Here is a 22,632-nt window from a genome sequence, read left to right as displayed (position 1 = left end):
TTTCAAGTTGTGACTAAATGACAATGTGCATGTATAAAGCATATAAATCCCATGATGCAATATAGGTTTACAAAAGTCAAGAATTAAGCATACTTAGTCATTTGCAAATAGCAGCAACATCCAGTCTCTGACCACATTTGCTACAGCACTCACCCCCCAATACATAGCTGTAAGGTTGTCCATCCCTGCCTTGGTGATGTCTCTGAGTTGGGAAAGAATGCCTTTAGACCTGTTCAGCTGTTTCTGTGTGTATGTTTGTGTGTGTGTCAGTGATTGGCGATCTCAGTGTGGACAGGATGTCTGTCTGTGTGAATGTGTGCATGAGCTGCCTCCTGTCTTACTGCACACTGCCGGGTTCTTGTCATCACTCATTCCTCTTTCCTCCATTTCTCTGTGTGTGATGGCTTAACTGTGTCGCCTTCATCTCTCGGATCTCTACATGACTCCACTGTTTGTGCTGTTCCGCTGCTGTTGTGGTGAAGGATATTTATATTTCAGTCCCCCCTTGTCTCTGGCTCTTTGTCCCTTCTGTATTCCACCTGAAATAGCCTACTTACTTTTTTCTCTCCCTGTTCCACTAGATTCAACCACCAGTGACTCTGCCAAATCAAAGGTAAGTACTTTCTCTTGAGATCATTACAAAATCACCTTGTATGAAAGAAGAAAGGCTGCAAAAGCCCACTTCCCTGTGATGTTGGATTGATCAAAATGTATTGTAAACTTACACTTTTCTCTATTTGCTTGGTTCTGTAGCAGGGTTCCTGGGGATCTGGTAAGGACCAATATAGTAGAGAGCTGCTACGTACTTCCATCTTTGCTAGTCGCAAGCGCAAAAAGCCTAAGGACAAGCCTCAGCCGAGCAGCTCTGATGATGACCTGGATGCTAGTTTTTCCAAGACAAATCTTCCGGTGCAAAATGATCCAAATTGGCCTGCTGATGATCAAACCGAAGATGCTGAGAGTGAAGTAGGGCTCGATGACCAAATAGAAAGGACTGAGGATGATGACCAGAGCCCAGGAGACTGTCTTGACCTCACCTCTGAAAACAAGCAGCTCATCTCTGAACATCTGCCCCGGCAAACTTGTCCCTCACCTAAAACCATTACATCACCCAAACCTAGTTATCACATGCAGATGACTCGCCAAAGTTCCCTGTCCGATCCTCCCTCCAACTATGACGATGGATGTGTCTCGGATCTGGGCACGCTTAACAGCACCAGTTCCCAGGCCTCAGTACCAAGGATGAGGCTCGGAAGGACACCAGGCCACTGGATGGAGAATACAGGAATGGGCCCAGGAGCAGAAGTCTGCTCTATCACATCAGATTACTCCACCACCTCCTCCATGACTTTCCACACGGGGGTGGAGTCAATTGCCCTCAGTCCAGAGGTGCAGTCTGTCGCCGAAAGCCGTGGGGATGATGCTGATGATGAAAGAAGTGAACTCATTAGTGAGGGACGGCCCATGGAGACCGACAGTGAGAGCGACTTATCAGTCTTTGCCGGTGGACGAGATAGCGGGCCAACTGAAGATAGCAACCCACTGGAGGGTAGCGTCACACCTTTGCAAGATGTACCAAACCTCATCCCCTCTCATCGAATCATTGCGTGTGATACCCTGGCACGCAAGAGGGGGAGTCGGCAGAAGACGGACAGCGAGTCTTCAGCAGATGGGAGCCGAAGCGACAAGGACTCTAGTCGACTATCGCGAGTGCTTGAGGCAGTCAAGGGCCGGTCCACTGGCAGTCTAAGCTCTTCCTCTCGCAGTGAATCGGAGCGTGCTGAACCCATTTGGCGAATCAAAATCACTGACAGGTTAAAGTGTCGACTGCGGACGTCAGCTGATGACATGTTCGGGGTGGGTTCCCAGCGCACCAGGTCCCCCGAGACTCGAAGTAAACGGAAAACCAATATCCGCCGCAGGCACACCATGGGTGGTCAGCGGGACTTTGCCGAGTTGTCGGTAATTGGGGACTGGCAAAGAGTCGAGGGCAACGAGCTCTCGGCTATGGATCGTTTAAAGCCTAAGTGCAGTTCGCAGGACTTCTCCATCAGAGACTGGATAGCTCGAGAGCGACACCGCGCCAGCAACCCTGAAGTTAGCCTGGATGGGCTGGACCTGCACCCTTCCCGATCACGGGACCTGTTATCCGCTGGGCCCTCACACTCCCACTTGGGTCAGCTCCTCAATGGAGATGTAGTGGCTGCTCAGAGCAAGAGCCTAAGCCTAGCCGCGGATGCCCACCCTCACAAACTCTCTGGTGCTCAAGTGGTCCGTTCCCGTTTCTATCAGTACCTGTGAAAGTGTGTGTTGAGTGTATACTCGTGTATATATGCACACACATGTGTATATATATGAGTACACAATTTATGAGTGTCTGAGTATCGGCATGTATTAAGGTACTTGAGTGATGCTTGTAAGCCATGTTGGCGTCGGCAGTAGAATGCTAGTTGAATATCATGAGCGTAAGTGTGTGTTTGTTTGTGTGATGTTCGAGATAAGGAGAAAGTCTGAATTAAATCGCTGTTGAGTGTTCTCTGGACCGGTAAAGTTTCAAGAAATGTTTTTAAAACATCCTGTGATATTTCCTTCTGTGAATGAAATTACGTACAGACCCAATGTTGTACAGTGAACAGAGGCCCTCTCACTGTAGGCCAACCGAAGTGCAGTATTGATGGAAGACTGGGTGAGCTCGAGTTCCAGTGAATATAGATTTTAGATTTGAGTGTAGAGTTAAGATGACTGAGACATCACATAATGGAGCAGTTTTAGTCCAAATGGCTTGGAAGAGAAAGGCAAGTAACCGAGAAATAGGCTGAGCAGGTAGGTCAGTAGTCTGGAATTGTAGGATGTTGAGAAGACTAGAGTGTCTTGAACCTTGACAAAAGATTCATTTTATTGGAAAGTGTAAAGAGGCCCCTGGTGTTGTTGTGATAGATCCTTCAGTAACCAAAACAAGAATGTATCTGCTTATTGTAATACTAAACAAACTGCCATTTTCATTTATGAAGTGTATATATTTCCCCTTTCTGTGCTTTTTGTTTATTCTGCCTGTGTTTGGACTGCTTTGCGTGCTGTGCTATGGAACGGTGTCTGTTTCGTTTTCCTTTTTAAATGCAATGCATGGCAGACACTCGGCACAGTAAACTTTTTTTTTTTTTTTTTAAATAACAGAAGACAAAAAGAAATTCAAAACAACTTCCCTCTGATGCAATTTGCTGTGTACATGTTGATGTTTGTTATACTACGACTACTGAGACATGATTACTGTCTCTGGCGTAAAGCTGGAAAAAAATTATGGGAAAAGAATGGATTGTTAAAGAACAAATCAGGTGTCTTTGGATCATGAAAGTGCCTCATATTGAATACTGGTCTTGGGTTGTTGAAGGTGCCACATCTCAGATACATTAAGGTGTAAGAAAAGAAAAAAAAATTCCTCTTCACCTTAGCCAGACTTCATTCATGGAAAAATGAGAAGCTTCCATTCCTACAGCATTCCTCCTGGGTCTTAACACTATTTTAATGCATTATTGTTTTAAGTTTTGCATTTGGTATTTTAACCAGACTTGAATTTTAAATATTCCTGTAAAGTAAGTAACTTAAATGTACATATCTATTACATGTTTTAGCTGCTCCTCTTCCTCCGGTCATCTTCATCGCATCAGTTTCTTTTTGTAAGTATTGTATGATACAGAGGTGAGGTTAAGGGACCTGGGGGAGTGAATGCGAACATGCTAATCATCTCTGGGGCTCACAAGTATCCCCTTGTGTGAACAATGCTTCCCTAACTGTTTGTATCATGCTGGGTCTGCACTCGTGGTAGACGCGCATTGTAAAACACTGGAAAATAAACCCTTTTTGTCTGATAAATAACTAGTGTGGAATTATTTCAGTTCTTTGTCAGTCTCAGTGTGAGGCCACAAGGGGGCAGACTGTCATCGCAGGAATTTGCTACCAACAAAACAGTCCTTGAGTCTTTGTCCAATAAATGCGAACCGCATGAATGCAGCTGTATAGAACCTTGCTTTTAAATGAGAAAACAAAATAGCTTTCAAAATGCTTTATGTACAAGGTACACACAAGTAGGGACCAAAACAGTAATTTACACATCAGTGCATCTGCTTACAAGACAGGATTTCACTTACAACAATAAATTCAGTGGAACCACATAGGAACATTCAAGCTGTCAAAAGTAATGACACATAAATAGATACATTAACACAAAAGAAATCATCTTGCCACCATGCCAAATTATATAGCAAGAAAATATATTCTATGCAAAACGTTCTTTAAAAACCTTTGTAACCACATATGACAGAAAGAAAAAAAAACGCATACCTGCCCAAAGACGCTAGTCCTATGAATTTTGTACTCACAGTTAATCTACTGTATTAATTACAACTTAACCAGTACACAGGACTGTAAAGAAAATGTTCTTGGCAGGATTGTGGCATGGTTCTTAGTCCTCTCTTTGATAACGTAAAACTATTTCTAAACTTTTTCCCAATCTGTCCATAAATTATTCATCCTACCTCATGGACTGCCTGTCTTGAGCAGGTTTATTCCAATAAGGCACAGTGACTAAATGAATATCAATAGACATTTGCAGCTGCACTCAAATCTAAAAAAAATTGAAGACTATGCTTCTCAGAATGGGCCGATTCACTAATAAACAATATGGATGCTGCTGTGGATCATTACTACAACGGATCAATTTTAAAGCAACTGTTTTACTGTAGCACATTTGAAACGATCAGAACAAATTCCTGTAAGACTTTATGAATTACGCTGCCTTCATGTGCTCTCGGAATTATCGTAAATAGGCCTATGAGTTTCCTGGGCAAAAACTGCAGACGAACGCCCTCCCAAATTTCCGACAGCACGTTAAGGCAGCATTATGCTACTCTTTTTTTTTTTTTTTTTACGTAAATTGCCACATTCAGCTGACACAAATGATTTTATGAACATTTTGCACAAAAATTCGTTTAGCACAAACAGGCCTCATGACTTTGACATTGATGACAGAAACAAATGAGTTCACAATGACATTTATACCCAAATAAAGGCCCTAAACTGTAATAACTGTATTAAACTCAGAATGGTATGCAGCAGGGAAAATAATTGAGTAATTTGCAGCTTCGGTATTCTGGCCAATCATTCTTCTGTATATTGTGCTGTCATCTCTTAAAGCTTTCTGTCAGCAATGTATGAATTAGAGAACACAAGCAAAAGAGCTTGACAGTTTGTCCGAATCACTCCAGTTTATCCAGTTTTCTCACACTGCTTGTGTGATGCTGTGAGTATGAAATGGTTCAACATGTACCTCCACAGGTTATTTTATCACCAAGTCATTCAAACTCTTTCCTGGATCCAATGAGCCAATCAGAGTTGAGGGGCGTGGTCCATGCAGAGGCTCAGGAGAAGCCATCAGAACTAACATGGGAATGAAGGAATGGTGTAATGGAGGGGAGGAGTTTGCATATTGAGCTGTAAGCTGGCTTGTGCTGGATATGAATAGGACTTTAACCATCATCCTCATTGTCCTGCTCCAGTTTGTCTTCACTCATTATCTCTGGTGGTCTGAAACACTCAACGAAGAAGTTGACCAGCGACTGACTTAGATGTTGCTGTGAGTCTTTCGAGTGAAGGAAGTGGCCTTCATCTGGGTAGATCTGAAAAAACAGAAAAACATTATGCAATTGCCTCACCCACTCAAGTACTATCTGTTTTACTACCTTAATGTGACAGATTTCTGAATGAAACAGGATATTCACTGAAAAATGAATGTATTACTCATGTGAGAAGATTGTACGTTTTCCACTTTGTGAAATCAATATAATAGTACAATATTCATTACTTATGTCTGAGAGGTTTTTAGCATGTAGAGATCTCCTCAGTGAGCCGCAAGATTGGAGGTGCCATTCATGTTTATGGCACAAAAGGTACAGAAAGAGTTATTAAAGTGATTCCCAAAAATGAAAATTCTGTCATCATTTACTCACCCTCAAGTTGTTTCAAGCAGATCTCGCCCCCCATTGACTACCATAGTAGGAAAGAAAAATACTATGGTAGTCAATGGGGGGTGAGATCTGCTTGGTTACAAACATTCTTCCAAATATCTTCCTTTGTGTTCAGCAGAACAAAGAAATGTGTACAGGTTTGGAACAACTTGAGGTTGAGTAAATAATTACAGAATTTTCATTTTTGGGTGAACTATCCCTTTAACACTTAATAATTAGTCTCAGTAGTTTGTTTAAATTGCAAGACCTTTAGTATGAGCAATATGTAACAAACACCAAAAAAAAAAAAAAAAAAAAACTGCAGAAACAATTGCTGAAAGCTTTAATCAGTGGATGATAAGCTCTTACCTGTAATGTATAATTAGCCTTCTCATTTATCAAATGGGTGATAAATTTGGCTGTGTGCTGAAAATGGACTTTCTCTGTTTGAACAAAGAAATGTTACACAATCCAGCGTCAGTGAAACAGATGTATTTAAGAAATAAACACATTAAGCATAAGAAGCTCTGCTTAAGTCAAGAGTTACCGTCAGCCGTCGGGTGGATTATCATGAGTTTCTTGTCCCTCAGTTGCTCCAAATGGTCTGTTAAACGTGTCATCTAATAAATAAATAAATAAAAATAGAAGCAAATATGTAACATTTATTTGACTTGACCTTCAACAATGCTGTGTTGGTGTACATTACCTTATACTCTCTCTTATTGGACTGCGGTGATCCTAAATAGCGCTCAGAAAATGCAGAAGCTGTGGGACAGATGTTCATGATTAACAATGAAACAAGTCCATCCATTTATTGAAATAAATTAATGATGGGATATGACATCATACCATATAAAGAGAAATCAGTGATGGGGGAGATGGCAGTGCCACACTTGATTTTGAATTTAAACGTGTTTGGAGGTTCATCCAAGCGCAAGAGTCGGCTGGTCAGATATCCTCCATATGCCTGAGGCAGACAAAAACAGGTTATTAGTCATGCATGAACATGATGCAGAATGATACAGTCATACATCACATGGTGCAATTTCATCAAGAGAGAATTTTGATGAACATTAAAATGAATCCAACAATGTAGACCACCTAAAGGCAACATGAAATCAAAACTCCACTAAAGACTTAACCCTTAAATGCATGACTGTTTCGCCAATCATTCTTACATATTCGGGTCTTTATCGACCCAGATCTATATCTAACACGGAAGGATCTCTACCTGTCGCGATAATATAAAACTCCTCTGATATTAGAGTAACAATTACAGAAGAATAAAATAAATTGTATTTTGTTAACTTTTGGAGCGTGAAAGGGCTCCGTTTGAGCAGATGTTTTATGTCATCATCACTGTCCTCGTCAGAGCTCATTTCCCAGTAAATTTAGCAAATAAAGGGCTAGTTTTAGGTTTGAGGTCACAAATATGAGCCTATTCGTGATCTCAAACATATTCTCAGAACTATATATTTTTCAACATCTTCAAAATCAATATTTCGATCGCTAACAGCTTCACCAGAACAATCCTGTAACAGTTACAGTCATAGTTCATTGCGTTCAGTACTTGCTCTGCAGTAAATCGCTGAGCCATTTCATTATTCTCTTATTATTTCGTTTTCTGTCTGAATGAGTCGTTACTTCAGCATTGTGTATCAGACATTGCCACCTTGTGGAATAAAGGCGAATTGCACTTATTCTGTCATCTAAGATTCAATTATTGTGCAGAACAAATATATGTACACTCATACACACCTCGGGTCGTTTGCAACCCTATACAATTTTTACAAAAAATGAATACAAAAATAGGCATTCTTTTATAATTTTATGATTTTTTTCTTGTTATATTCTTTATAATGAATTGATTGAGGAATACCAAGAAGGTTGATGTCTAACTTTAAAAAATGAACGAGGAGGAGGGTAGTGAATGACGTCCCGGGTCACTAAAGACCCGAGGTATGCATTTAAGGGTTAATGTGTGTTCCTGGTTTTATTTTGAATGAATCATCAGTGTATGTTATTACAAATAATCAAATGTTTTCTAGGTCTATAGTGATATAAAAATAGTCATGCTACTCCATTACTTGTTGGAAAAATACGATATAGGAGAATATGGAACTCATACTCAAGATGGAAAAAACACCTCAGTTTCATTCAGAATCTCAAACTGAGCAAAAATATGCAACTGGGTTGCTGATACTTATCATTTATATGGCCAAAAAGTAAAACGAAATTCTGAAAGATTGTAAATGAGCTCTTTATAACAGTATAGCAGACAAAAAATGCATATAAATATCAGTTGTGACTCTATATCTGTCAATAATATGTCTTATATGATATTTAAATGCTTAGTTTTATGATCAAAGCTCTGTAGTTTTAATTGTGCAGGGCAAGACATATGTAATCAATAAGGTACGAGAGGCCGTGCTGTATCGTGAATAAGTCACGGCTGAAGGGCGTTGATAGGCACGACACGAAGTGGAGTACCTGCAACCCCTTCAGCCGTGACTTATTAACGATACAGCACTAGCCTCGAGTACCTTATTACTTTTATAAAACGGTTACCACACAATACAAATATTAAGGCCAAAAATATGTATCAATACAACTTTCATGAAGTAAACTCTTACTAAAAGCCTTCCTTCCGCCGGAAAAAATAGTCCCTGACCGTGAACAGCAACAGAAGGTACATTATTACGCCATTAGATGGCGGCAAAGACTGTCAGTCAGTAGCGAAGACTTTTACATTGAAAAGACTGAATTGTTGTGAACACGGAACAAGACGCAACTGACAAATGCTTTGACTAGCGCTGTCAGTCACGGGAAAACCCCTTAACTGTTAAAAGGACAAGATAATACATCGGACATTTAAACTGATTTTTTATTATGAACATAGAACTGACCTGAAGGAAAATACTAAATCTGAATGCAGGTAAGAAACTCGCTCACTTGATCTCTTTCTCACAATACTCTTCTACATAAAACAGTAAGCTTCAATGAACAATATCAATTGAGAACAAACAGTTTACGTTGTCAGGAATGATTGCTAAGGGTGTTGTGTAGTGATACACAGAACCGTTGGGTGAAGTGGTCATAGTCGTGTTTTATCGTGAATAAAACACAGCTATTGACCAATCAGAATCAAGGACAGGAACTAACTGTTTTATAAAAATCAGTAAAGATTTCACAACAAAAAGACATGTACCATAACCTGCAGGTGGACATTTTTACAGTTATACTAAAATGCCTTTTACTTTCTAAAAACTATCAATCAGATGAAAAAATGCATGTAGTACAACAGGTTTTTTGGCAAAGTTTTGATCATGTTGACAATTTAGAGGGCTTAGAAATTCAATTCAAATATTACAGTAGGCTTTATAGGCTTAAGTTAGAATCATTACTACTTGTATTCAGTTATTCCCCAACAGTCAACAAGCAAACGCACCTTTCCATAAACTCCAATTCTTGAGATGTCAATGTACGGCAGCTGTGATATAATTCTGCAGAGAATCACAGAAGAGATGTTAACGTGAAGTAAACTGACATTCAGCATTGATGCTGCTGTATTGTTGTTCATGTCAATGATCTGACCTAAGGGCTTCCAGCTGGTCTCTCTCCTCAAACTCCCCCAGTTTCTTCTTCACACGGTGGAGGAGGTTTGTGCCCTGAAATCCACTGCCGCGGCCATCCAGACGCATGACTATGGTGTTGAAGGAGCTGACCAGCACAGTGGTCCAGTCCACCTGAAACTGCTCTGTCACCATCTGACCACCGGGGGTGCCATCCCTATCACAGTTAATCAATTGTTTCAGTGTCTGCCATCCTAATAGTACATATGATCAAATAAAGCCTCAAAACAATATCAGCACACATTCACTGCTGTTTTTATATGTTTTCTAATACCTTCTTAAAACTTGCTGGGTGAATATTATGGAGAATTATCAGGGTCACATTTCACCCCAAAACGAAAAAGAAAGAAAAATGATATGAAGTTTTCATGATATTCGCCCCTAGTTCACTAAGCAACAGCGGCACTGATGCAGTCACACTTAGCAATAAACATATAGTACAGACTTCCTCATGCTACTGAGAACATTAGTGTGGTTTATTGTGTTGTTGGTGTGTATCATGTGTCAGTTACTCCGTGTGTGTATCACTTACACCAGCAGCAGTACGGGGTAGTGAGCTGTGTCTACAAACCCTGCTGGCCTCAGAATCTGGATGTTCAGACCTGTGCAAATGATGGAGAAGTTACTGTGCTTTGACAGTCATTGCTTAGCTTTGTAAAACAAAATAGCTTATTGCATACAAAATTGCATAACTTTGTAAAACAAAAACAAAAAACCTGATTCTGTTAGTTTGATGTATATACTCACTGTAATCATCTACGCTGATCTTTCTGTACTCTACTTTGGGCATCTGTGTGTTGTTCAAGGTGGTGTTCAACTCCTCATTGGTCTCCACATCCAGCAGCTCTGAGGGAAACCAAATATGTTCAGAGAGATACATCTATATGCTATAAAATATACACAATTTTAGAGTCTCTTATGCTCACAAAGGCTGCATTTATTTGACTAAACTGTTTCCTATTTTATATATTTAAAATGTAATGTATATTTCTGTGATTCATATATATATATATATATATATATATATAGCTATAGCATCACCCCCACCACCCTGATGATAATCACTGCTAATTATTCTAAACACAGTCATTCTCAGTTGTCTTCTGCTTACACTCTTACTGTAGACAATTTAAGGACATGGTGTTAAAACAATTAATCTGACAAAATTTGATATTTATCTTACATTTGAGGTGTTTCTTGTAGTGTTTATCTTTAAGCACACTTCTACCTTCCAGCTCTGCTGATAAAGCACATATCTAGGTCTTCTATCATGTCCTTTTGGTGAGAAATACCTTTCCAGTAAAACACGCTCTTGGCTTGTTGGGTCCAGAGCTGATAAGGTAAATACGATCATGTGTCTGTACCTGCCGATAGCGTAACAAAAAGAGGACTCACTTTGATACTGTCCGTCTTTGGTGCTGTACACGGCTGAGTGTGGCACAACAGGGCCTGGACAGAAAAAAAACATGAAGAAACGCACTGCGGTGAGGAATAGCGTCTGACAGCATATATATATTTATGTCATCACATCTGGGCTTTCCTGTGTAGCTCAGCAACTGAGCACTGAGCTTTATGCTTTGTTGTCTGTATTACTGTCCTTTCACGAGTTCACACTTACAAATAAGTCAGAGTAAATGGTATGCATATTTGGCGTGCGGTCCGAGAAGAGGGCTCTGTGCTCTGTATTTGGCCCGAAACCAGTGTACTCCCCTGTATTCCTGGCTGTGGTAGGAACAAGCCAAGAGTGAGGAGTCTGGGTGGTGGAGGGATGCTGAAAACTGTTGAGGAATGTAGGTGAGTGGACTCTGTGTGTGTGTGTGTGTGTGCGTGTGTGTGTGTGTGTGTGTGTGTGTGTGTGTGTGTGTGTGTGTGTGTGTGTGTGTGTGTGTGTGTGTGTGTGTGTGTGTATATATATATATATATATATATATATATATATATATATATATATATATATATATATATATATATGCTTCCTCTTACGCTGATAGGTTTAGACGTTATTATTGCTGATGACGAGTTGATTGGATAGATAATTTAAAGGTGTTGTGTTCCTCCCGAACTTTGTTAATGAAACATCATGTGTGTGAAATATTCTATTATTGTAATAACTTATTTTGGATAAACCTGTCTCTAAATGGCATATAGCAGGACTTTATACAGTAGTGGCCAACAGTGGTGTCTGGCCTAGGAAAATTGACATCTTGACCCTTTATTCGAATTAAAATGTTTTTTATTAAAAAACATGTTAAAGATTTTGCAAGCAAGTCAATTGTTTTATATTATTAATATGTATAAATATATAAAATATTAATAACTGATTATGTTGTAGTCAATGTATATTTTTCCTGTGAGATTTTTGGTTTTCTATACATTTTTATTTTATTTATTATTTATTTATTTATTTTTGCATAGTAAAATAAAACCTGTAGCTGTAGTTTGGCTTTTTTTGCCCAAATAATTTTGTCAGATAAATACTTTAACCAAGATTAGTTTTGTTCTTCTCTCATATTTAAAATATTTTCCTCATATTTTGATGGTTTAATCAAACTAATTAAAAACAAATATCCCTTTGGACATCATTTTTGGCCACTACTGCATATTGCTCAGAAGGTTCCTTCCTTTCTAAGTGGGTGACATGGTTTTTTACATCTTGTGCCATTAAACGCCTGGCTTAATGTAACAGGTACCAAAGCCAAATACAAACCTACATGTTACAAGTACTTGGGGTGAACAATATAAATATGAGAAACAGGCAAGAGTGGAAAATGGTCAGCAAAAAAATCATTTCCTGTCACTTTTTATATTATCTACAGTCTAGACCTAAGTAAAACATATTCAAAGGATTTTTTGATACGTTGTCCTATTAAAGTTTAAAAAGCTAAAGTCATCAATAATTTCTGTGTTTTATTTGAAAAAATAATATGCTGCATGTAAGACATGTCTAAGTGTCCAAAGATTGGGCTACTGTCCTGCAGAGACCAGCCCCAATCGCAATCAAACACAGATGCCTGTATTCTTTAAGCAAATCTGAAGACTTTTAGCAGGTTTTGGTGTGTTTGATTGGGGTTGAAGCTAAACTCTGCAGAATAGTAGCCCTCCAGGAGCAAAGCTGGACAGCCGTTTGAAAATTTCTAGCTGAAAATGCAAAGATTTAATCAACTAAATATAATAATATCAGTTTAAAGGTGCCCTAGATTATGTTTTTAAAAGATGTAATATAAGTCTAAGGTGTCCCCTGAATGTGTCTGTGAAGTTTCAGCTCAATATACCCCATAGACTTTTTTTCATTAATTTTTTTAACTGCCTATTTTGGGGCATCATTATAAACGCGCCGATTTTATGCTGCGGCCCCTTTAAATCCCGTGCTCTCCGCCCACAGAGCTCGCGCTTGCCTTGAACAGTGCCTTAACAAAGTTTACACAGCTAATATAACCCTCAAAATGGATCTTTACAAAGTGTTTGTCATGCATGCGGCATGCATGCGTCGGATTATGTGAGTATTGTATACTGTTATATTGTTTACTTCTGATTTTGAATGAGTTTGATAGTGCTCCGTGGCTAACGGCTAATGCTACACTGTTGGAGAGATTTATAAAGAATGAAGTTGTGTTTATGCATTATACAGACTGCAAGTGTTTAAAAATGAAAATAGCGACGGCTCTCTTGTCTCCGTGAATACAGTAATAACCGATGGTAACTTTAACCACATTTAACAGTACATTAGCAACATGCTAACGAAACATTTAGAAAGACAGTTTACAAATATCACTAAAAATATCATGATATCATGGACCATGTCAGTTATTATTGCTCCATCTGCCATTTTTCGCTATTGTCCTTGCTTGCTTACCTAGTCTGATGATTTGGTTGTGCACATCCAGACGTTAATACTGGCTGCCCTTGTCTAATGCCTTTTATAATGTTGGGAACGTGGGCTGGCATATGCAAATATTGGGGGCGTACACCCCGACTGTTACGCAACAGTCGGTGTTATGTTGAGATTTGCCTGTTCTTCGGAGGTCTTTTAAACAAATGAGATTTATATAAGAAGGAGGAAACAATGGAGTTTGAGACTCACTGATGTCATTTCCATGTACTGAACTCTTGTTATTTAACTATGCCAAGATAAATTCAATTTTTCATTCGAGGGCACCTTTAACATGTGAATATTAATACTTGTGCAATTTTTAAAAATCAAAACACTTACCCCCGGTTTCATAGACAAGGTTTAAGCTAGTCCCAGACTAAAATGCATGTTTGAGCTGTTTTAACTGAGAGTAACTTACGCTGACATATCTTAAAATATGTCAATGCCATTGTTTTGTCATGATGCACACCAGTAATGTTACTGTTAGTGATACACACCAGTAATGTTAGTAATGTTAACACTTAGATCAGTGAAAGATTTGTTTAAAAAAGCTGCTTAAATATCCTAATTGAACTAAGGCAGGGGTAGGCAAGTTCAGTCCTAGAGAGCCGCTGTCCTGCTGAGTTTAGCTCCAACCTTGATCAAACACACCTGAACAAGCTAATCAAGCTCTTCAGGATTACTAAGACTATAGGCAGCTAAACTCTGCAGGACAGCGGCTCTCTAGGACCGAACTTGCCTACCCCGGAACTAAGGCCTAATTTAAGCACTGTTTGTGAAACCAGGCCATAGATTGTCAATATTGTGGATTAATCTTTTTTCTTACCCTAATCTGGCAACGCATCTCAGAGGACACGGATGTTTCAAAATGTGCTAAATAACATCATGAACAACATATGACTTCATTTTCTTTTTCAGCTTCTTAAGACAATGTTCAGAATTAATATTAGTAGTTTTATTGCTTTTGTTTACTGAAGAAAAGTAAGATTAATGCCTTCACATGCTAACGGAAATTTACTACATCCCACTTCTGAAGTCGATTTCAAGTGCTTTATTGTCGGAAAGAACAGGAATCATGGAGGACACCAGGTTTCGAAAATATTGGAAAATATCGTATTCATTGACGACTATAACTATAAACATTCACGTATATAGTCAGCTTGCTGCTGGTTCTGGCTATTTTCGCTGTGTATAAAACATATAATACGCTTCAAATAATTTTTTTACTTGAATGACATGACAAGGTGATGTAGCTCTTGTGGAAAAAACTAATAAAGAATATCAGAAATCGTTCTCCCCTCCGCAATATTTAACGTTTATGGCCTGCCCAGCTCGGGAACTTGGGTATCAAAATTATCTCAGAGCTTCCTGGTGGTAAATACGACTTGAGAGGGCATTCATGTCCAAGTTTTTAACTAGGAAACTCTTATTTACGATAATTCCAATAGCATGTGAAGGCTGCATAATGTACAACTACTTTCTGCAAAGTCAGAATATCCAGAACCATAGACAGGTATAAAAGTGAGGCTGTGAGAGACAGACTTGCCATGTTTTCAATGGCATCCTCTGTAAAAAGCAGTATAAAGCTCCTAGATCTAGACCTTTTTCATACCTCCAACAAGAGACTATGTATCTTGTGGTGCACGTTGCCTGTTTATGTGTTAAAAAGAATTTACAAGAAACAATCTTTCTTAGCTGAGGTCTGGGTGAAGCAGCATGCTGTAAGGACCATACGGCTCTGTTCTGACTTTATCTAATTAATAACACAAACACTGACCTTTCCTTGTGCTCATCTGAGCCTGCTAAACAGATCAGTGACCATGGAAACCATGCTTTATTGTTGATAAAACACACAGCAGGGTAATGATGTCATGACTAACACACTTAGATCAGTGAGAGATTCACTGAGCCAAACACTAAACAGTGTGCATTTACAACTAAACAGAAACTAGTATTTAGAAAAATAAAAGAAGGAAAAATACAAGGTAACACTTTATTTTAGGGTCTTTTAGTTGCTTATTAGCATGCATATTACTAGAATATTGGCTATTTATTAGTACTTATAAAGCACATATTAATGCCTTATTCTGCATGACCTTATTCTACATTCTTAATCCTACCCAATACCTAAACTTAACTACCTTACTAACTATTAATAAGGAGTAAATTGGGAGTTTATTGAGGGAAAAGCAGTTTATATGTGTTCCCTATGGAGGGTATGCATGTGACGTCAACGTTGACCGTTATGACTGCGGTTACGCTCACTGAGTGGCAAAAGACTGAGTAGCAGCATTGGTTTTCAGCATGAATGCCGCGAAAAACACACAAAACACATCCAAATTGGGAATGAGCTTTGCGATTGACTGTACAAATAGCTTTGACACAAAATCTGAGGTATATATTTTACAGACTGCTGAAAGCTACAGAAAAAAGAATCAAATGGATTGCTGCAATTCACAGAAACAGCTGGACTCCAGGCAGAGAAACATGTTTTGCAGTTTTCATTTTGTGTCAAAATGTTGGATTTTGAGGTAAATCATAAATCATAAATCATCAATTAAATATTTACCATCTTATATTCTGCATAATTGGGTGTTTTTAAATAAACACTGACAAAATACAAGTTTTAGGGCTGGACGATATGACGAAATATATAACATTGATATAAGCAATTTAGACCTACCTATATTGTAGTTATATAAAATATTCACAGGCCGATTTGCTTTATGTATTTCCCCGGCATCGAAATCAGACATATTAAATGGATACTTGCCAAAAAACAATTGGACATGAAGTATTACTTAGAGTAACTATTTGATTTTGTACAGAAGGATATGAGAGATGCAAAACCAGAAATGTAAGAGATTGGTTTCTTATGACCACAGTCAATTATACAAAAACTGACTGCAGAATGCAGCAACTGACCAATCAAAATCAAGTATTCCATATAACCATGTTATAGAGTGCAACAGTCAGGTTCCGAAAGTAAAAGCTCCTTTTATTTTCTTGACAGGGGAATTTATTTTTATCGATAACTTCTAAACCTTTAAAGATATAAAGGTAAATAATCATAGTTTAACAGTTTAATAATTTCTTGTGAAAACTACATTACCCATAATTCTGCAAACAAATCCACCAATCAGAGAATTATATTTATATAAAACTACTGATTTAAAAAAGCATTCACAATGCTTCTGGGATTGTAGTTATTTCTCTCATTCAAGACATTACATACATAGTCTTGTATCTTTGTCTTTTTGTCAGATTTTTACATACTTTTTTGCAGCGGTTGGTTTAAATGTTTGCCCAACGTGCTGGGTAGTTTTATTTAACTCAACTGTTGTATAAAAATTACTGTATTGCTTGCTTAAAATGAACCCAAAATATGCTGGAAATTAACATTTATTAATATGTTTAATAAATGAGCATTTATTAATAAGATAATGAATAATAAACAATAAACATTTATTAAATTGCTTATTAATAAATGTACACCTTTTGATTATTATTGTTGCCTCTAGTAATTATGTGTCTGATTTTTAATTTCTCACCTATTTTGGATTCATTTTAAGCCAGCCATATAGTCATTTTTAATCAGTAGTTGGGTTAAATAAAACTACCCAGCAGGTTGGGCAAACATTTAACCCAACCACTGGGTTAAAACAACCCAATTGCTGGGTTTATCCATTTTCAACCCAACTTGGGTTGTTTTTAACCAAACAATTTTTAGAGTGTACGACAAGTTATTTACAGATGTTTTGCATAGAAAAAACATTAAACCTTTGCAGTTGAGAAGGAAGAGGTTAGCATCAGGACTGAATGATCCACTGACGTAGCCACAGCTGAATTCACAGGAAAGACAACGGCGGTTGAAGGATCCTGTGGTGTTGGCACTAAAACACAACAAACGTCATCAGTGCAATCCTTCCAAATACTTTGCTGTGTGTCACACGTCATTTGTCATACCTGTAGAGGTGACGCCGTCTTGCATCGTCTTCTGTGCTCAGAAAGTATCTGCAAAGGCATTGTTGTCACAGATATCTGTTCTTAATATGTTACAAAATAACGGCATAATGCTTTATTTTCATTTTCATTTTTTCATTCTGCAGATCACATGCTTACACAAGTTTGGTGTCCTCGTTGTAGGCTAAAATCTCCGTCACGTCCCAGTCTCCTGACGTCAGGGACTGTAGCGTGTCTGCGCTGCTGTTAGGCTGAAAGAGACGACAACAGGAAGTCACTTCTTACATTTAATGTGCTGTTGAACCTTTGTAATTTGTGTGGTAGTTTATCAGTGACAGCTCACCTGGGAAGTGGACATGGATATGTGGAAAAACTTCCCCCGGCCCCCCTGTGGAATGGCTCGGGTGAAGAACAACCTGAAACCATCTCTGGAGAACAGCGGGGGTTCGTTCTGCAGAGAGATTCACGTCTTCCCGTCAGCGTACATTTGAGCAGCAACCGTTATACACACATCCCACACGCCGTACTTGTCTGCGCTCTGAGACGCTGCGTGATGCGTGACTCACCTGTCTGTGAAGCCAGCTGTCACTTTCATCTTCATGTTTCTGAAAACACACCGGAAGATTATTGTTTTTCTCTCAGTATGTCTCCCATTGTGCGACAAACTCCTTTATGTACAACCAAAGCACTTGCCTAATCTTTTCATTCATTAACTGACATGCATTTGGATGTAACAATAGGCACTGTCACACACACAGCCTTTTCTGGAAAATGAAAGGTCACTACGTAATTCACATCCTTCCATTTGTGTTATTTTATAGTCTTAATGACTATTATTATAAGCATGGCAAACAGTCATAATTAAGATTGAGCAGGTGTGTTTGCAAGTGTATTTCAGAAGGTACCTTGGTGCAGATGCCTGTGGTGGCTTCACATAGGGTCAGGATGGAGTTGTTTTGTGCCCGGTTCAGCCAGTTTACTGCTAATTTGGTGCTGGTCGCCCACTTCACCATGGTGATGTAGTACTCTTTCCTGAATAGAGATGCTAATTACAATACTCATATCAAAGTGTGTCAATTAGAGTCTGTGTACATTTTTGGGGGGTTAATGTGTTTGTTTAAAAAAAATCTATTTTGTTCATTGGCTCAAATCCAAAATTAATAAAGCCATTCAAGCCAAGTAATGCAGTTTATTAGTCTGACTGTAGCCTGTTTAACAGTTTGTTAAATAAATACACTACCTTTCAACAGTTTGCAATCAGTATTTTTTTTATTTAAAAAAGGGACCTATAATGCCCCTTTTACAAGATGTAAAATAAGTCTCTTGTGTCCCCAGAATGTGTCTGTGAAGTTTCAGCTCAAAATACCCCACAGATCATTTATTATAGCTTGTCAAATTTGCCCCTATTTGGGTGTGAGCAAAAACATGCCGTTTTTGTGTGTGTCACTTTAAATGCAAGAGCGTTGAATTGACTCTCTTTGTGAAGCAGTCCAGCGTAAAATTTCTATTTCAAATAAATGTTGCTCTTTTGAACTTTCTATTCATCAAATAGATTTTTAAAAAAGTATCTCAGTTTTCACAAAAATATTAAAGCTGCAGTCCGCAACTTTTATTTGTGTTCAAAATTTACAAAAATTATATAATGAGAATATACAACATGAATCCATTTTCCAAACCGTGTTTTTGTCTTATCCTGAATCATTATGGTACACTTATAATAAGTCTTTATATTCGCACTATTTTAGACCAGACTGGTAGGACTCGCCGCAGAGTATCACAGTAACGGCGTGACTCGCCATAGACATACAAGGAGAAAAGTAGCTCCGGCTACAATGTTCTTCCGCAAGACGTGTGCAGTTCTGTTTATTAACCACTAGAGGGCCAAAAATCGCGGACAGCAGCTTTAAGCAGCACAACGGTTTTCAACATTATAATAATAATAATAATAATAATAATAAATGTTTATTGAGCTGCAAATCATATCAGAATGATTTCTGAAGGATCATGTGACACTGAAGACTGTAATGATTAAAGGTGCCCTCGAATGAAAAATTGAATTTATCTTGGCATAGGCCTAGTCAAATAACAAGAGTTCAGTACATGGAAATGACATACAGTGAGTCTCAAACTCCATTGTTTCCTCCTCCTTATATAAATCTCATTTGTTTAAAAGACCTCCGAAGAACAGGTGAATCTCAACATAACACCGACTGTTACGTAACAGTCGGGGTGTACGCCCCAATATTTGCATATGCCAGCCCACGTTCTCAACATTATGAAAGGCATTAGACAAGGGCAGAACGTCTGGATGTGCAGAGCTGAATCATCAGACTAGGTAAGCAAGCAAGGACAATAGCGAAAAATGGCAGAAGGAGCAATAATAACTGACATGATCCATGATAGCATGATATTTTTAGTGATATTTGTAAATTGTCTTTCTAAATGTTTCGTTAGCATGTTGCTAATGTGCTGTTAAATGTGGTTAAAGTTACCATCGTTTCTTACTGTATTCACGGAGACAAGAGCCGTCGCTATTTTCATTATTAAACACTTGCAGTCTGTATAATTCATAAACACAACTTCATTCTTTATAAATCTCTCCAACAGTGTAGCATTAGCCGTTAGCCACAGAGCACAGCCTCAAATTCATTCAGAATCAAATTTAAACAATATAACAGTATACTCACATAATCCGACGCATGCATGACGAACACTTTGTAAAGATCCATTTGAGAGTTACATTAGCTGTGTAAACTTTGTTTATGCACTGTTCAAGGCAAGCGCAAGCTCCATGGGCGTGGAGCACAAGAATTAAAGGGCCAGTAGCCCTGAATCGGCTCATTTATAATGATGCCCCAAAATAGGCAGTTAAAAAAATTTATTTAAAAAAATCTATGGGGTATTTTGAGCTGAAACTTCACAGACACATTCAGGGGACACCTTAGACTTATATTACATCTTTTTAAAAAAGGTTCTAGGGAAACTTTAATGATGCTGAAAATTCAGCTTTGACATCACAGGAATAAATTACATTTTAAAATATATTCTGTATATAATGAAACCGTTATTTAAAATTGTAATAATATTTCATGATATCAAATAAAGTATTGTGACACTTTATGGTTGTCAATACGTTACACCAGCTGTTTAAAACTCATTGCAAAAATGGCTCAGAAAAGTGAAGTTAGTTTTTAAAGGTTCTAGTATCATTTGACACTTGGTTTTATTTTGTTGTTTAATGCAATAATTAAGATTCATACATTTTTCATTCAACATTCAAAAATGGGTCCAAATACTTTTCGGGTCACCATAAACTTGAGCAACAGATAAAGTTACTAAATACGCATCATGTTGTGTGGTCACTGGCATATCCTCACCTGATTCTGGGGTCTTCTGGTTTCCTCATCCTCACTGTGTGTAAAGGGCCATTCAGACTCACCACTGACAAATAGATATCAGGGTTCTCCTCTCCGGCCTACAGAGAGCAACAGAGATCACATCATTGGAGTACCTCCTCCTCCTCCTCCTCTTAAGGGACCCATTCAGTCATCATTCATGACAAACACCACAAAATATAACATAATTTGTTCAAATGATTTTTATCTATGCCATTAAAGTTCAATTAGTAAAGCGGGGCATAGGTTACAACAAGTTCATGGGTTCATTTCTCAAGATAGATAGGCTATACACTGAATGCGCTGTGAGAGTTTGAATAAAACTGTCTGGCAAATTAATAAATGTAAATCAGGTACTGTATGTTGTGTAAAAAGAGAAACATACAGACAGTTACTACTATTATGAAACCTGATTTAGTTATGTCACTAAAGAGCTTACAGTGTTAGTTAACCCAAAATAGAAAAGTCTGTCATCATTTGTAACGCAGCCTGGAATCATAATCACACCATGTTCGTTCATCTGGCCAGAGAAGAACTGGTTCCTCGACTGAACCTGGATTCTCCCAAGGGTTAGAGTTTGGGTTTCTTGCCACTGTTACCTTTGGCTTGCTTCGGGGACACTTAATATTCAGTAATATTACTGATTTGACTGCACTGACACTACTGGATGAGAACAAAACTTGAAGTAAATTGAGCTGGATGACGGCACAACTGTTTCCTGCAGAGCTGCTCAAGATAGGCTGATTCAACTTAGGTTCCATAATTGATGATTTTTGCAGTATCAACACTGTTATTGAACTGAATGCAATCAACATTAAACTGACTTCAGCTGAAAAATGACACCTGTCTTTTCTAGAGCTGCTTTACAGTAGAATTGAATTGTGTTTGCATCATTGATCATCATTTTTCTGTTTATCAAAGTATAGACTTGACTTCACATTTACTGATAAGATTTTCTGCAAAGTGAATATTGTATATTTGTAAAATTCTGAATGCATGAGTTAATGTTTATTTTCATGCATCAAACAAGCACAATTGAGCTTTTGTTGACTGTTTTGATGAGCTCTATGTATGTGCATTAAAGGTGCTACAGAGGATGTTTTGTTTTATACATTTTTGCAATATTACTTGAAACTGTCTTTACTAACTGATGAAAGACTATTTATTAGGTGCACTGAAAGGAATAATATTAATATACATCATCTGTGCACAAGGTAGGGCCTTAAAAACCGCGTAACAACCTGTCGCGTAAATGATTGGCCCTCTGGCTTGTCAATCACTGCCATTACGTTCCTTGTGAGAGACGAGCGCGGCTGCGCGCTCTAGTAACTCTCCACACTCCACAGGCGCTGCATGCAATGTTTTTGTCAGGAGTAACAACTGCAGATTATGAGTTACCTGCGGTGAGTCCGACATAATGAATCCACTAACACGACACAGCGAATGCCGGTGGTAAACACTCGTGTTCCAATACTCGTGCAGGAGTTTTGGGAGGCGTTCCCTCGAAATGAGCTGTGAAGGAGGGGGGTTGTTCTTACGCATGCACTCATTTCAAAAACTCACTAACAGTCTTTGGTTTCTCATTCGTCGAAAACATCCTCTGTAGCACCTTTAATCAGTGTTTATATGTCAATATAATAATATGTTCATTATATAAAGCGATTGAGTCTCTTCTGAAGACTTGGATTCACTGGCTTGATTCATATGAATTACTTTTACAATTTCTTTATGTATCTGCAAAGACATGAGGGTGAGTAAATGATGACAGAATT

The 22,632-nt window shown here is 38.3% G+C and overlaps 2 protein-coding genes across 8 annotated transcripts in view; one reads left to right on the top strand and one right to left on the bottom strand.

Moving 5' to 3' along the window:
* arhgap21b (Rho GTPase activating protein 21b) overlaps window positions 1–3,873 on the top strand; it is a 79,983-nt gene extending 76,110 nt beyond the window's left edge. For both annotated transcript variants that reach the window (XM_048163107.1, XM_048163108.1), the window contains 2 exons: window positions 582–613; window positions 754–3,873. In XM_048163107.1, the coding sequence (XP_048019064.1) occupies window positions 582–613; window positions 754–2,301 (1,580 nt within the window). In that variant the 3' untranslated portion in view covers window positions 2,302–3,873. The remainder of the gene's footprint in view (window positions 1–581; window positions 614–753) is intronic.
* A 172-nt stretch (window positions 3,874–4,045) lies between these two features.
* Window positions 4,046–22,632, bottom strand: part of dpp6b (dipeptidyl-peptidase 6b) — a 161,556-nt gene continuing 142,969 nt past the window's right edge. For all 6 annotated transcript variants that reach the window (XM_048163111.1, XM_048163112.1, XM_048163109.1 and 3 more), the window contains 17 exons: window positions 20,843–20,940; window positions 18,371–18,497; window positions 18,032–18,070; window positions 17,809–17,916; window positions 17,625–17,716; window positions 17,469–17,516; window positions 17,283–17,395; window positions 11,027–11,080; window positions 10,379–10,477; window positions 10,164–10,233; window positions 9,594–9,788; window positions 9,448–9,502; window positions 6,849–6,966; window positions 6,706–6,764; window positions 6,547–6,619; window positions 6,369–6,442; window positions 4,046–5,672 (listed from right to left, as the gene is read on the bottom strand). In XM_048163111.1, coding sequence (XP_048019068.1) covers window positions 5,523–5,672; window positions 6,369–6,442; window positions 6,547–6,619; window positions 6,706–6,764; window positions 6,849–6,966; window positions 9,448–9,502; window positions 9,594–9,788; window positions 10,164–10,233; window positions 10,379–10,477; window positions 11,027–11,080; window positions 17,283–17,395; window positions 17,469–17,516; window positions 17,625–17,716; window positions 17,809–17,916; window positions 18,032–18,070; window positions 18,371–18,497; window positions 20,843–20,940 — 1,572 coding nt within the window. In that variant the 3' untranslated portion in view covers window positions 4,046–5,522. The remainder of the gene's footprint in view (window positions 5,673–6,368; window positions 6,443–6,546; window positions 6,620–6,705; window positions 6,765–6,848; window positions 6,967–9,447; window positions 9,503–9,593; window positions 9,789–10,163; window positions 10,234–10,378; window positions 10,478–11,026; window positions 11,081–17,282; window positions 17,396–17,468; window positions 17,517–17,624; window positions 17,717–17,808; window positions 17,917–18,031; window positions 18,071–18,370; window positions 18,498–20,842; window positions 20,941–22,632) is intronic.

Source organism: Megalobrama amblycephala, linkage group LG17 (genome assembly GCF_018812025.1).
Source record: "Megalobrama amblycephala isolate DHTTF-2021 linkage group LG17, ASM1881202v1, whole genome shotgun sequence".
NCBI lineage: Eukaryota > Metazoa > Chordata > Actinopteri > Cypriniformes > Xenocyprididae > Megalobrama > Megalobrama amblycephala.
Note: the sequence above shows the minus strand (reverse complement) of the source record. Positions and strands in the feature narration are given on the sequence as shown.